Consider the following 15,329-nt stretch of genomic DNA (forward strand, 5'->3'; position numbering starts at 1 on the left):
ACTTGTTTCTGTCTTTTTTTTTTACTGCAAAGTCTAGCAGTTGGACATTCCTTGTGCCAATAAGCTCGCGCTGACGGATGTTGAGGTTTTGCACCATCGCGTGTCAATTGTTTCACACCAGTTAGCAATTGTGTGGATGATCTCTTAAATTTTCTACTCTAGTGCCTTCTGTCCCTCTCTCTCTCTCTCTCTCTCTCTCACTCGCACATGGAGGGAGGAACATGCATTGACCAGGCTTGCTCTCTTTGAAGTTCCCATTGATAAGCCCGCATGGGTTAAGCTAAAAGGTAATGACAAACTGGGATGAGCAATAAACAAGCTTGCTCTTAGTATTTAGGCCTCCTCATGGTTGAGCTGTAGACGTGTTCGTTAAGGTTTAGTAACAAATCTCGTTAAGCATGACTGAGTCGAGTGCATCCATGTTAAGCATGTAATGGCTCGTTTCGTTTCCATGACTATTTCAGCTTCCAGTGGATGATAAAAACTTAAGAATGATAATACAGACGGCAACCGATGCGCTTTAACTGATAGAGGGTTTTTACGGAGGATCAAGAATGGACTGTTTTGATAGTTTGATGTTTTTGACCGTGCGCCTTGCAGCCCGTCTAATACGATACAGACGACAACCAATCGACAATATTGGAAAGTAAAAATATTACGAGTTCCAATTTCATGGAGAATGAAAAGAACATTTTGTTTGTCATATTTCTTTTTGTCAATAAAACTACTTAAAATATCCTTTAGCTGACTGCTATAGATGAGAAAATAAGAAACAATTTGGTTTCCTCACGTTGTAACAGACAGAATGGGCTCTTTTAAGAATTCAATGAAGAGAAACATTGCCAAAATTTGGAAGAAAAAGAAAAAGGAAATCTAAGAAACCTTTTGTAAATCACTCTTTCAGCTCACATAAAAACTCATAACCTGTATCTTATCAGGCATCAATTTTTTTTCATATCCGATTTATTTAAAACAGTTCAGGTGGATATCCGGTTCAAATCGAATATAAATAACATTTTTATACCAGCAAAAGAAAACGTCGTGCAACGTCCCCTATGTTCCGTTTAGAAGCTCGATACGGCTTCAAAACCAAGCACAAGCCAACTCCAGTAACATGTCTCTGCATTATTCATGTCCTCTTGAATAATATTTTACTACCAGAAAGGGAGAAGAAAAAGAACGTCGTGCATCGTCTTGTCCCACGTTCCGCATGAACACGATATAACTTGAAACTCAGCACAAGACGGCAGGGAACACATCCAGCACACTTTCTAATTATTTATGTATAAGGGGCAACAATTACATGAAATTATGAACTCAAGTGAAAGGTATAAGGCACCCAGACTTCAGGAACATAACCACGCACCAATTAGGAAAAGGCAAATAAGATCCCTTCGGAGTGACGCTTATTTACAACGTACCCTCCAATCACACCAACTTCTTGCTTTCACCACCTTCTGTATGACTCTCTACTTTGATTCTATATGCATAAAAGGCAAGGACGGAGCCACTGCATGAAAAGCATTAATTTCTCAGAAACTGCGGACGATTAACAAGCATTATGTTTGAAAATTGGGAAACCTCAGAAGCACCCATCTATTTATAGCGCATGACGGATGGAACACAGAAGTTAAAGAACGCAAAAAGCTACAATAGCTGCCATCATGCATTACTCGGAAAAGGTACCCACAGTTCAACCAGCAATTGACACGCCTCAGTTTTACCTCATTAGCTGCATATGCAAAGATGGTACCCATGCCAAAGAATTTCAAGGTAGTGCTGTATCACAACAATGATGCCTGCTTGTAGGTCACAAACTTCAGTAGAACTCGTGCACATTGATCACAAATATGAGATGGCAAGATACAATGTGATTATTTTCATGCCCATGATAACTGACTTGATTGTGTCAAGGCTCAAAAAACAGTAAAAAGAACACACACACATACATAATTACATATATATCAAACAATATAGTCAGTATTTGAAATATATGTGAAATCACGTGAATACTTTTGTAGAGAATACTTTTTTCTAATATGAGAAAAAATGAGAAGATTTTATTAATTATTTTAATTTACAAGTGAAACCCTCATGGCACCGTCTCTCCCCCTTATCTCTCACTCTATCTGGTGATATTTTTTGCCTCTCTATCCCGCCAATCATCCTCCAGCCAGAGGTCTTTCTCTTGCCCACAATCTCTCTCTCTCTCTCTCTCTCTCTCTCTGGTCAGCTCTTTGGTCACCAGAAACCAGTCCACCTGCACTCTGGCTGCCGAAATCCTCTCTCTCTCTCTCTCTCTCTCTCTCTCTCTCTCTCTCTCTCTCTCTCTGTGTGGGGTAAGTTCCTATTGATGTGGTTTCTTCACTGTCGACATCCATCACTGAATGTCGACCACCTCCTCCATCGCCATGCAACGTTTGTCAACTAGGTGGAGCATAACGTAGGGAAAATGACACTGTAAAACTACAATGGACTGTCAACTTAAAACACTTAAAAAGGTTTTCCACGTTAATGTTTGGAATGGGTCTGAACCAGACCCTATCCAAACATACCCAATTGGTCTGACATACCCATCTCAAAGAGAAGCCATATCAACATGGGTACACCAGGTCAACCACCGTACACCAGCCTAGTCATGAGGGTTACTAAGCTTAGTACATATTATCAGTTTATATGTCAATTCCATCAAGTTACATCACCTTTTCTGTTGATGCCTGTTAATCAAATTACACGTTTCACATTGATAGAAACTCTTATTTGTTATTATCCATCCTCTTCCACATACAACACATTCAAAACGACATTTATGCCAGACATATCTAATAGATGCTTTTATTCTCCAAATTATCTCAGTAAGATTAATTTAGAAAAAACATCTAGTTACAGAAGAAGCACTCAGTGTCACCTATATATGTTCTCCACCAGCACCTTTGTACAAGAAGTCCTCAAACAAAATTATTATTCAATGCAACAGAAGTTATGGTTTATCTAAACTAAATAATGCCTTTTTCTTGAGTAAAGAAACCACCTTAACCAAAATCTACAACATGCAAATTATACACGCAAAGAAGCCCACGCCAGTAACACCATCAATTAGGGCATAAGCAGGAACAGCAAAGGCCAAAGCTGACATAAGCAAAATTGTTCTACCATGCTCTAATGGAACTTCTGCAAGCCTATGCAATCAAAATTCATCAATATGATGAGTTTATACTAATTTTACTACTAAATAAAGATGATAATCCTTGCATCATTCTTCTGAATTGATAGGAACATGAATAATTTGCTGAGAAAACCAATAAATCAGCATCAGCGCGTAAATCAAATATAACAAAAAGATTGAGAAAAGGCATATCAGGACCTGATAAGAGCCACAGCTGCAGTCCAAATGCATGGTCTCTGCAAGAAGGCGCTACAAATAATGAGTTACCAGGTACTTTATTTTCCGATATAGTAGAGTCAATAAAACACATGTACATCGAGACATAATCTTGGGTCAAGTCCGGATATGCATGTGTCTGTGTATGAGAGAGAGAGAAAGAGGAAGAGAAGACCAGGAATCAACTACAAGAACACTGAAAAATAGGTGGACAATAAATTCGATCAAACTAAATAAACAGGTACTTGCATTGGCCAGGATTGTCAAGACCTGCATCTATCCCTAGATACTACGAATTTTTGGCTCAAAAAAGTCATTAAGTTCATCCAAGCTCGTCTACCAACCTTCTTAATTCATATGGTTATGACAACCATGAGGCTTCACCAGCAACTTATTGCCAAAACTTAATAAACTACAAGGCTCAATCCTCCTTTGAAGCTCTGCAGCTAAATCCATGTTCCCCATACTGGTAGGCACATTGGAACCACCAGGCCCACAAGAAGAATATATTAAGAAGGTGATTTTCCAAGTCATAGCTACCAAATGCAAACAAACATGACCTTAGTCAAGGTCAACATCAAGTCAATAGAACTCAATTTAGGGCCTTAGTATCATCTTCCTTATTAGAAAGTTGAAACTAGTCAGCATGCTATAGCTGGACCTCTACAATTTCTGCATGCCAACTTCCGAAGCTGAGTCTTCCTTACAGTATGTTCCTGATCAGCCATGAGATGCTCAGGGGAGACTCTAAGCTTTTCCTTAGTATCATCTTCCTTATTAGAAAGTTGAAACTAGTCAGCATGCTATAGCTGGACTTCTACAATTTCTGCATGCCAACTTCCGAAGCTGAGTCTTCATTTCAGTATGTTCCTGATCAGCCATGAGATGCTCAGGAGAGACTCTGAGCTTTTCCTAAGAACAACCTATTTTAAGTTCCTTGGAAATTGGCATGAAAAAACATTACAGAAACAAACTACATGAGTAAAAAGATGAAAATATATAAAGACCCATGAGATTTTCTCTTATGCATATTGGAGATACTCAGTTTGCTATACCCAGGAGATCTGAGGTAAGCAAATGTAGCCTAAAAGAATTTTGATACATCATATCAAAATCACCTTAGATAAATCATTTGATAATGATATGGCATGCTGATATTCTTTGTGAATGATGCAGTCTTCTTGTTCCTTCAGTTTCTCCCTTTAACTACTACTGTTATACCTTTAGCTTTTCCCTCCTATGACTAACAGTCATGACCATAGCAAGAAAATAATGTCAATTGTCACCTACTTGTATCAGCGCCATCAATTATTATATAAAAGATATGTCACATGGGTACTGCTTTTTATGGAGCAGTACCCGTACGATACGGGTATGATACCATATGGGTACTGGTCCACCCATCGATATGTCCCGGGTACGATAAACCATAACAGGTACAGTCAACATACCCAGGGCCAATTCATCTTTTTTTGGACTCGGTCAACATTGACCAAGTCCCATCTCTGTCTGAAAATTAGGGTTTTCTTTTTTATTTTTTTGCATTTCTCTCTCTCTCTCTCTATATATATATATATATATATGTGTGTGTGTGTGTGTGTGGCCATACGCATGTTTTTTGAAAATGGTTTGTACCAAACATCAGCACCCGTAACCGCACCCAGTGCTATCTGTATCGCACGATACGGACCCATATCGTATGATACGTATCGAATAGGTTTGAAAAACCTATTCGACATGCCTACAATACAAGGGCCCATATTGTGAACCGATACACCCTTGTATCGTATGATACAAGGATAAAATGACTTTTTTGTATCTTTTACAAAAAAACCCTCGCTTCATCTTTCTAAACAAGTCTAAAAGTTGTGAGGGGGAAGTTTTACTAGTTCTTCTACAAAAATTTCTCATTTATGTGATAAATCATTGATTTAGGGGAGAACTCACTGGTGGAGAAGAAGGTTTACTCATGGCCCCATGGGAGAGACCTTGAGTGATGATAATCACGATATATTATATGTTGTGAACTTGTAATGTAATCTAAAACACTTTAAAGTTTAAAATTTAAACATTAAACTTGTGATAGACGCTTATTATGTTATTATGAATTTCTTATTTCTAATTTCTAAATGTGTTAGATGTAATGGTACGCTACATTTGTGATACGTTACAATAGAGTGCATAGGTCGGCCCGACCGATACACGTTATGATACGCCTTTTACAACATTGACCGTACCTATGTGCCATAGCATAAAGATCATTGATGAGCAGCACCCTAGAGAAGCCACTTGAACAACATTTGATCCTAGCAAGCAATGCAAATCATTCATTTCCTAGTAAAGTATGAGATCATGTACAACCATCCCAATTTAGTGGAAGCTGTTACAAACTTACAACACAACTGATTTACCACCAAACTCTCAGCTCAAAACTGAATTTAGTTTTTATCAATTGTCTCGAACATCCCATCCCACCCATTTCTACACAAACCAACCACACTGTTTCCTACGAGAGCCATCTCATAGTTTTCTACACTTTTCCAGTTGCCAGCTTTGTCACCTTCTTTTGTAGATTCAAGCACAAGCGAAATTAGGTATGCTGTGGCTACAGTCAAGCAATGAACTAAAAAACTAGTGATTTTGGTATGACTAGCTCAAAAATCAGGATAATATACCTGACAAAACAATAGGAGCTCCCGAACAAAAAGGATAGCTGCAATTCCTGTAGAAACAACGCAAACTTGTAAAGGCTTCTGACACATAGTATTTATCACATGCTTTCACCTCTAATGCATGTTGCACTATCATGCATGTGGACGCAACTTATGTGCTATAAAAGTCCAGGGAAATACACCTACCTGTTTGACCCTTCAAAAATAAAGGAGAAGATTTTCCCTCTTTCCATGCTCTTAAACTTAATATACTTAATGACAAAAGAGCACCACCCAGAACCATGCCGAACCGAATAGAAGGAATGCTTCCAGTAAGCATAAAGGAAAGAAAACCTCCAACAGATAGAAGTGCACCTGAATGACCATAACAAGTTTAGCTAATAAATCATTTTCAAGAGGGCCTATCATTAACAGCTTTTGCAAAAAAGCAAATAAACTGCACAATAGATGTCGTCATCAATACCATAGGGAATGCCGATGAAAAAATCACGAACTTCAGATATTTCTCTGAGTTCAGGAGCTTGAGAAGCAAAAGTTTCTACAATATCCTTCACTGGCTCTGGAGAATTCTCTGCTGCAGTAGAAAGATATTGTTTGCCCTCTGTGCTAACTCCTTCTGCAAGGATAGCCATATCTTGTCTAGCTTTCTCTGCCTGTCCCTTCAACTGCTCAGACATTTGCTTAAGGATTACTACCGCTTGCTGTGAGTACAGCTCATATGCCTCCTGCGACATGTTCTGCATGTTTATTGCATACGATTTAAGGGATTCTATTGTCTTTATCCATACTTCTTTTGTTTCCTCTGCCTGCTTCTCGATCTCGCTCTTAACCTTTTCCACATCAACATCCGAATGCTCCTGGGCAAACAATTATGATCACAAACACTAAACAAGAATATTTTGAACAAGAAACTCAAATATTCACAACTGAAAATGATCAAGTTAGTCCTGAAGACCTCTGTATGCACCATAAGAACATATTCTTGAAAAGGCCATCAAAGATAGAAGGGATTCTAAAACCAACTCCTGGTACAAACTACAAACACATGGGCTCCAGCACATTCATATTCACTAATCCATAAAGGCAAACCCCAGAAATCATATATACACCATTTAAGCATCACATGACGAAAGTATTGAGAGAATCCCCATCAGTAACCAAATTATAAATAACTTTTAGCTCTAGTCAAATTTAACAAAAAGGGAAAAAAAGGGTGGCAACATGCCTATTTCTAAAATAAACCAGCTCAAACTTATCAGCCTTAAAAACACCCCAAAACAAAAATCCTTAGTTTGACATAACAACAAAAAACGAATGTAATCATTCAAACGGAAAAGATGTATAATTCGTTTCATGTTACACTACACATACAATTAGTATTTTTTAAGCTCATCCGTTAAGGCGTTCGCAATTTACATGGTCCATGCAACCCACCTGTCGGAATCATAACTCCTGACTCAGTTCCGTATCCCCAAAACATGTTAGGAAAAAAAATCGAATGCTAATCAAGTGGATATTGGACAAAAAATGCCAAAATGGAACATATGTTGGGCTAAAGATCCAGCTAACACCAAGAACAACCTAAAACCTTAGCGCGCAAGGCAACCATGATTTATTTACAGTTCCAGCAAATCAAAAAGGAACTGTCACATCACTTCCTGCAAGGGAAGAAAGCAGTTTGGCTAAACTTACGCTAGCAAATACTTGAAAGCTATTAAAAGTGTATCCGTTTAATTTACGTAGTAATCCCACAACAAAAATCTCCTTAAGTAACCAAGGAACCGGTGCATTTCATTTCCTTTTATCGCCAAGGGCTTCGTTTCGAGCCCAAAACTCAAACAAACGAAATCTTGAATCACGAAAACCCGAATGATCTTTCCCCTTGCAAGCGGCAATGCATCCCCGCCTCATTTGAGAAGCAAATCATGCCCATTTCGGACCAACCAATGCATGAACACAATGCACGTGAAGCATTACTAAAGTCAGGATACTCAAGAAAACCTAACAGAGAAGCAACGGAAATTATAATCCTTCAACTGCAAAGACCAAGGCAAGAATCACAACACTATAATGTTTCCTGAGAATGAGAATTCAATAAATTATACCACACCCTTTTTGGCTCTTTCTTCACAAGTGTAGTAAAATAACGTTCGAAGAAATGATTGAAAGTAAGCAAAGCCGAAACCCTGCACCTAACGACGATAAGAAACTAGAGGTGATACCGATCCTTCGCGGGAAGCGGTGGCCGGAGGGATCACTCGACCATGAAAGAGCGTCAGCCTCCGGGTCGGATTGACTAGACAAAGGCGACGGTACTCTCCCACGCCCTTCCGCTTCAGAAAGGATCCGGCGCCGGGGAAGGCGAGAAGAAGCGGACCGCCGCTCGCCCGTGGCAGAGCAGGCCCGGTTCCTCTCGCAGTCAAACCAGGGTTTCCTTGAGAGACGAGGAACTCAGAGACGGCGGTCATGGCGACAGACAAGAAGAAGACTGAAGCAAGAGAGGGAGGACGGCTATGCTGAGATCTCTCTCTCTCGGGGTTTTACTTGTCGAATGGGCGGGCTCCATCTTGGTCGCTTTCCCTCCTGACAACGACAAGAGTCGTTGCAACCCAACAAAGAGAATTTATCCATCAGGACCAAAACGTTTCTACAATTTAAAAAAAGCGCGCTCCACTTACATTTATTTTGATGTAACACAGTGCATTTTGAGAAACTCCTTTTTGCAACTTCTGCAATCATCACCAGTTCTTTAAATGAATATGGAGCAGATCTGGACCTTAGTTGAACCCGATACAGTCGTACATATATACGATTAACCTCATCTCCCAAGTTGAGGCTTAAAAACCGATCTAGGATGAAGAAACAAAACAAATCGCATCACCTATCTCACCTTATTATGGTAAATCTTTTATGAAACTTAACAGTGTTTTCTTTCAAAGATAATTGTTGCTTTTGATAGGCCAAATGTGTAGTAGACCTCATCACATTTCATGATGAATCCCCGAGTTTCAAACAACTTTGTCTCCCTGTTTTCTCTCACGAAAGTCGATCAAAAGCTCTCTACAATAATGTGTATACAAAAAAAAAAAAAAAATGTTGTTAAGGAGCATTAATCCCAAGGTGTTACTAAAGATATAACTATTGTTTTTGCTCCGTACTCACCCCTTGTACCAAATAACTAGGTTCATGATGTATCAAATGTTTATGGCGTTTTCAGTGACAATTTTAGTGTTCTAGTCATAAATTTTTTATTTTTAATCACTTGACAAACAGCTACATATAATATATATATATATATATATATATAATGTTCAATACTATTATTGTTGCTCTAAATCAGTTATTATATTGGTATCTGCAATGATGTATGGCGTGGGAAACTTTTATAGTAATTTATCGATTACTATAGAGAGAGAGAGAGAGAGAGAGAGAGGGAAAAACTAGAAAAGAAAAACACATCTTGCATATAACCTTTTTTGGATGAATACATTTTCTCACAGTTCCAAAGAAGGTGGAAGCTCCATCCAACTTCTTATATTTTAAGAAAGATGATCTGCTTTCATTGTCTTGAGGTGTAGCCCTCACTATGTAAATTAAAAATATAGTAAAATTGCACACATTTTTTCTGTAAGTTTGCCCAGCACGTTTTGATACGCGTTCCCCAAAAAATGGCTTTCGTAGCATCAACGTTTTGATAATAGAAAATCCAATATTTCTCATAAAAACAACTTGATTGAAAACATGTTTTATTTCAAAATAACTTTTATAAATATATTAGGACATTTATATTTTATTTAAAATAACTTTTTAACAAAAAACTAAAAGGTCTGTTTTTTTTTATCCCTGACATAATTGTTATGTATTCGAAAAACTACGAACCCAACAATCTTAAATAGTTTTTCTTTTTATCATTTCCTCCATTGAATATTTACTATTGAGCTTTGATTGGATACGCTCTTCCTTGGATCAAATTTTTCGTGAGCTTGATCTCGGCTTGACACTTTGTGATTTTTTTGGGGGTTAAACTTAGAAAATGGGTGAGTGATTTGAATTTCTGTATTTTCATAGGTATCATTCAAATACGTCAAATGAAAAACAGAATAAGTTTCACGTGTCACCAACGAAGAAGCAAAGGCAAGCGACCCTCTTATTCCATGACGGCGGACCCCGTCTCTACAATACATACGGAAAAGCTCAAGGCCAAAAGCCTATCATTGCCAACAACTCTGGACCACAAGCTTCTCAATAATCGCAACTTTAGGTTGTTTTGGGGCCCCGTGGTTGGGGTTCACCATATATCCGAGTCGTGAGTCGCCGGATTTCGTCGTAATTGAAGCTCATCTTTTTTCATCTGCACTATAAAATTTTATGACCTAGCCCAGTCGAGTCACCGAATCAACTCTCTGATCCAGTAACCTAGTCTTCAGTCGATTCGAGTCCGAGTCACAAATTTGATTTTTACTTCTCTAAGTCACTCACGGTCCGCGATTCGTTCAAAAGAGTTTCTTAGCATAAAAAAAAAAAAAAAAAAAGAGAGAGAGAGAGAGAGAAGTTCAATAATAGACCTTTGCATAAGTTAGCATGAGAAGGAATTTTTTGAGTAATAAGTCGCTCACGCTTTGGCTTTTCCAAAGGCAACAAAGGTAGTATGGGCTGGTAAGGCACCTAATGCTTGTCATGCTTTGCAAGTTACAACCCCACATGTCACTGCTCAATTTTCACTTTTAAGTCAGGACATGTTAGCAATGGAGATTAAGTCACCATCAATTTTACTTTAAAGTGTAATCATTGTCATATATATATATATATATATATAGTGTATGGGTATTATATGGTGAAAATTTTCTCGGGTATAATACAGCAAAGTTGTATATATCCATAAAATCTTGACAACTTTTTAAAAAATTTAAAACATTTAATAAATCTTGAAAAAATATAATAAATAAAAATATTAAAAACACCAAAAAACATGTATAATATGTATTTTTTTCACGTTTTTTTATTTTTTGAAATTAAAAAAAAAAACATGTTTTTTTTCACGTTTTATATGACTGAGTTGTTTTTCGGTGTTTTATGTGACAATGCATGTAACCCAACCATAATCATGCAGCTGACATTGTACTCTCATCAATATACTACCGCCTTTGTTGGGGACACGATACATGTTACTCTCCTATGCTTTAAATGGTGGTTGCCCAAGCATAATTGCCTATTTTATTTACATAATGGTTTTTTTATATAATGTACTCTGTATTATATTAGTGCCATTTGAAGCTACTTCGATACCATATATCCAATAAGCCACTGCAGTGAATATATATCTCTGCTATTAGTTGTCTGAAATATATTTTTTTCCTTTGAAAATTGCCTACCTATTTGACTTGTTGGACAATTCCGGACAAGAGATTACGTATTAGGCTTGTTAGACGATTGATAGCGTGCATGTAGGCGTATATGACAATGGATAAAAGCGTACAAATTTACAAATTAGTTAGATCTAATCAATTTTTAGATTGATGCATTGGACAGTGCTACTATTCTCAAATAGCCATTTAGGGAAAACTTCATTCTCTATTATAATTTTGCTTACAATTTTAATAATAAATTTAACTTTTGCAACAAGTGGCACACATTGATCAAAGGTATCAAGTAGTTAACGAAGGTAAGCTTTGTTTGAGGATTATATCTCCACCATTTTAATTATCTTAATTTTTTAAATTATTTATTTGATTATTCTTTAGAAAAGTACAATTATCACTAGAAAAACATGACAAAAAACTATGCCGGCAATTTTCTTGCATGATGTCGTTGCCCTTGAGCCAAGCTAACGTAAAGTTGTTTTTGTTTGATCGTGAAACTCATATCCACAATAATTTGAGATATGTTCTTAGGATCTCAGATCCATTTCCTTTTATTCCCTTGTTAATCTGACCTTATAAATTTTATGATTTTTAACATGTATTATAAACCGATGACCTCTCAACTAATAATTCACATCCTGATGACCAAAATCACGCAAATTTCGGAAGCCAAACAGGATTTCGAATTTTCTCAAAATTCAAAATATGGTTGGAGGTGGAGAATATTTCGGTACTCACGTAGAATGATATTATAACAAGAAGGGCATTGAGGGTGATGGCGGCCACGACCGAATGAAGTGAAAATAATGTTGTTGGTCTTTGCTTTAACGGCCGGCTAATTGGGGGCAGCGACTGCAAAGGAAAGAAAAACCAGTCCCAAAAAAGGAGGAAGCCGATCCCGCCATCCTTCCGTGTTTGATTTTGGTTCCTCTCTCTCCGCGCCAGCGACGGCACTCCGCGACCTCGTGCCTGCGGCTCGTGACCACCAAAAGGAAGAGAGAGAATGACGGGACCTTGGAATTCTGAGAGGCCTCAATGACGGCAACTGCGTCGGATTTAAGTGAGATGTCGATTCCCTGCCGTTTCAGAAGATTCTGATCCCCGCGGCTTGAACTGAAGAAAGTTACATCGATATCCTCTCCGGGAATGCTCTTGAGAATCATTTATTAAGAGCAATGCCGCCGGCCGCCGGTGACTCGATTCCAGGGATGCTCATTTCTGCATATAAAGGTAAAGCAAGTTTTAGTTGTGTGATTTTATGTGTCTACGTCAAGACGATCTCCCTTTACTTATACCGTCGTTTTCAAGTAGAAGAACGGGAGACAAAAAGGTTAAATGACATATATGTGGAAAATAAGAAAATTCGGTCTCTTTTTAGTACTGTTTTTCTCAAGTTTCCGCTCATTTTTAACCCGCCAATTTTAACGTAAAACGTTTGTTAAAGAAATGAAAAAATCAGGAAAAAAACTTGGTTTTAGTTTTATTTTGTTTTTCCGCAATTTGTTTTTTAGGAACAAAGTAATATCTAGCTGATTGATTCATTTTTCCTTGTTTCAGAAGTTTGTCAACTTTTATTTTCAAATTTTCCCGGGCTTCTAAAATTAACGATGTAAAAAATTCAGTTCCATTTTGCGGTTCAGCCTTGGAGGGCATTTTTTGAAGTGACATTCACGTTTTACCCTAAAACTTTTTTTTTTTTTCAAATGAACGGCGCTGCGACTCAGGAACGCAGTTGACTGGTGGCCAGGCCGCCAGAGGACGGGTCGTTACCGAAACCCTAACGGCAGGGCACCACCCTCGATATAAAAATGCCCTTCACTTATGAAAATCGGATTGTTAAACGTATCGGCCAGGGCGCCGTTCCGGTTAGTCAGCCAATGCGGCGAATCAATTGAACCGATGGAAAAAAAAAAAACGTAAAGTGTATAAAAATTAATAAAACCTTAAAATATTATTTAAACAGGAAAAGGTTTTCAAAAAAAACAAGTGTATTTTTTCTTTTAAGTGTATTCAAACAGCCCCCACCCCAAAGGTGTTGTGAGTTTATGTTTATGGGAGCAAGTAGCTTTCCATCGACACCGATATATTAATAAAATAATGATAAATGTCTGACTTGATTCGATACACCAATACGTTTTAATCAACCGATATGGGAAATCCGATACTCGAGCACTGCTTCTAACCGAGACATGGTAACCGAGTCCAACAAGAAAGGTGAAGCGTATGTGAGGGCTAATGGCGTTTTGGGTATTTCGGCACAACATGCTTCCCCCTTTTCAGGCCCAAACAGCAGAGCACCGAGAGGCACGGCGGGAGAGCGTGGGGCCCACGGCTAGGGGTTAATGCAGTTTCCCCGCATTTATTAACCCCCTTTAAATGCGCCTCAAATAAAGTTGGGTTGGCGTCTCCATTTAATGGGATTTAAGAGCGAAGCCTTTTCATTGTGAGCCCTACTTTTCACATCTAATTTCAAATAGGGGCTTCATTTTTGCACTGAAATAAAAAACTTAACACGCGGTTGCTTTTATAAATCTTAACAACTCTTTCCTTCAAATTTACACATTTCATAGAAATTATTTTGCATAATTCAACAGCAAAATAAGCAACGCTGTAAATATTAATGAATATCGGCTAGATATATTATTTTATATAAGTTGTGCAAATATTAACGTGTATTGGCTCCCTTTTGATGTAGTTGGGAGCAAGAAGAAGCTAAGATTTTTTTCAGGAGCGGGCCAAACAGTTCATAGAATTTGTCAGGACAGAGACAAACTAAATCCGAATATAAAAAATATATTATTCAATAAAAAATTTTCAATTTTTGTAATATATATATTTTTTTTCAAGTAGTTGGAATGAAGCCATGACATAGGCGACCCCCCTCCCTTCGCCCTTGAATACTAGTCTATGCCGTTATGACTTTTAACTTTGGTTTTTACACAAGTAGGAAATTAATATTTACAAATAGGTGCAACACATGCTTATAATTGAAAACGTGTTTTGGCTTATGTTTCTAAAAATAATTTCATATTTTGTATATGTCTTTGATTGTTTACTACACATAAAAATGGTGTGAGTTCAACTTATTTGTTAAATGAAGTATGTAAATCACATCTATTAATTTACTTTAATCCTCTATCAGTTTGTAACCCATTCTATACACGATATTCACTGTTCAAATATTTTAAAACAGCTCACTCTTTTCTTAAAATTTTTATTACAATTATGATATTTTACGTGATCTATGTAGTCAGGGTTATTAAAATTGCAATAGTCAATACCTAGGTTATATATATATATATATATATATATATATATATGTCGGCTGCACAAATATACGTGAGTTGTTTATAAACAAGTGGAGCTCGAATTCAAATATATGCGGAAATGTAAAACCAGTCGAGTTCTTTAATAACTCAATTTTGAACTCGACTTAATAACATTGAACTATAAGGAGGAAATAATTAACAAATAGCAACTAAACAGGTCAACTAAATGAGATATGCTTAACATAAACAAGTTAAACAAATCAAGTTTAGGCTCGACGTTGTATCAACAAGTCAAGGTCGAGCAAGTTCTGTCGAACTTGACTTGAGTTCGAGCTCGAGCAAGTTCTGTCAAACTTACTTGAGTTCAAGCTCGATTTGGTGAGTTAAGTCTAGTTTGAAACGGGCCCAATTCTAACTGGACTCAACTTGTGTGCAGCCCTTAATCTGTGTACGTGCCAGTTGAACAAATATTCTTAACCAACGATATGATAACGTGTTGAGTACCGATCTGACGGACCTCCAAAAGCAGTTACGGTGGATCAAATTCTAAAATGCATAGGCCTTCTTTTGTTATTTACATAAAGATATGTACTTTAATGTCAAATTTCTATGTACAGATGAGAGTAGGGCTATAATTTGCTCCTAC

General features: G+C 37.4%; 1 protein-coding gene across 1 annotated transcript; it reads right to left on the bottom strand.

Annotated features, from left to right (window-relative positions):
* Positions 1-1,246: 1,246 nt before the first annotated feature.
* LOC116263327 (protein FATTY ACID EXPORT 3, chloroplastic-like) lies at positions 1,247-8,593 on the bottom strand. Its single transcript, XM_031643018.2, has 6 exons — positions 8,277-8,593; positions 6,518-6,911; positions 6,241-6,408; positions 6,058-6,104; positions 3,365-3,402; positions 1,247-1,510 (listed from the first exon to the last, which is right to left on the bottom strand). The coding sequence occupies exons 1-6, from the start codon at positions 8,520-8,522 to the stop codon at positions 1,429-1,431; spliced, it is 975 nt and encodes a 324-aa protein (XP_031498878.1). The 5' UTR covers positions 8,523-8,593; the 3' UTR covers positions 1,247-1,428.
* Between the last annotated feature and the right edge of the window lie 6,736 nt (positions 8,594-15,329).

Source organism: Nymphaea colorata, chromosome 10 (genome assembly GCF_008831285.2).
Source record: "Nymphaea colorata isolate Beijing-Zhang1983 chromosome 10, ASM883128v2, whole genome shotgun sequence".
NCBI lineage: Eukaryota > Viridiplantae > Streptophyta > Magnoliopsida > Nymphaeales > Nymphaeaceae > Nymphaea > Nymphaea colorata.

Excerpts from the sequence above, each read along its gene's own strand:
- LOC116263327 (XM_031643018.2), bottom strand. The coding sequence starts at position 8,522 with ATGACCGCCGTCTCTGAGTTCCTCGTCTCTCAAGGAAACCCTGGTTTG. Across the intron at positions 3,403-6,057 it reads AGCTCCTATTGTTTTGTCAG|AGACCATGCATTTGGACTGC; the intron begins GTATATTATCCT and ends GCCTTCTTGCAG. Across the intron at positions 1,511-3,364 it reads GCAGCTGTGGCTCTTATCAG|TGGCTCCGTCCTTGCCTTTT; the intron begins GTCCTGATATGC and ends CTTTTCATGCAG.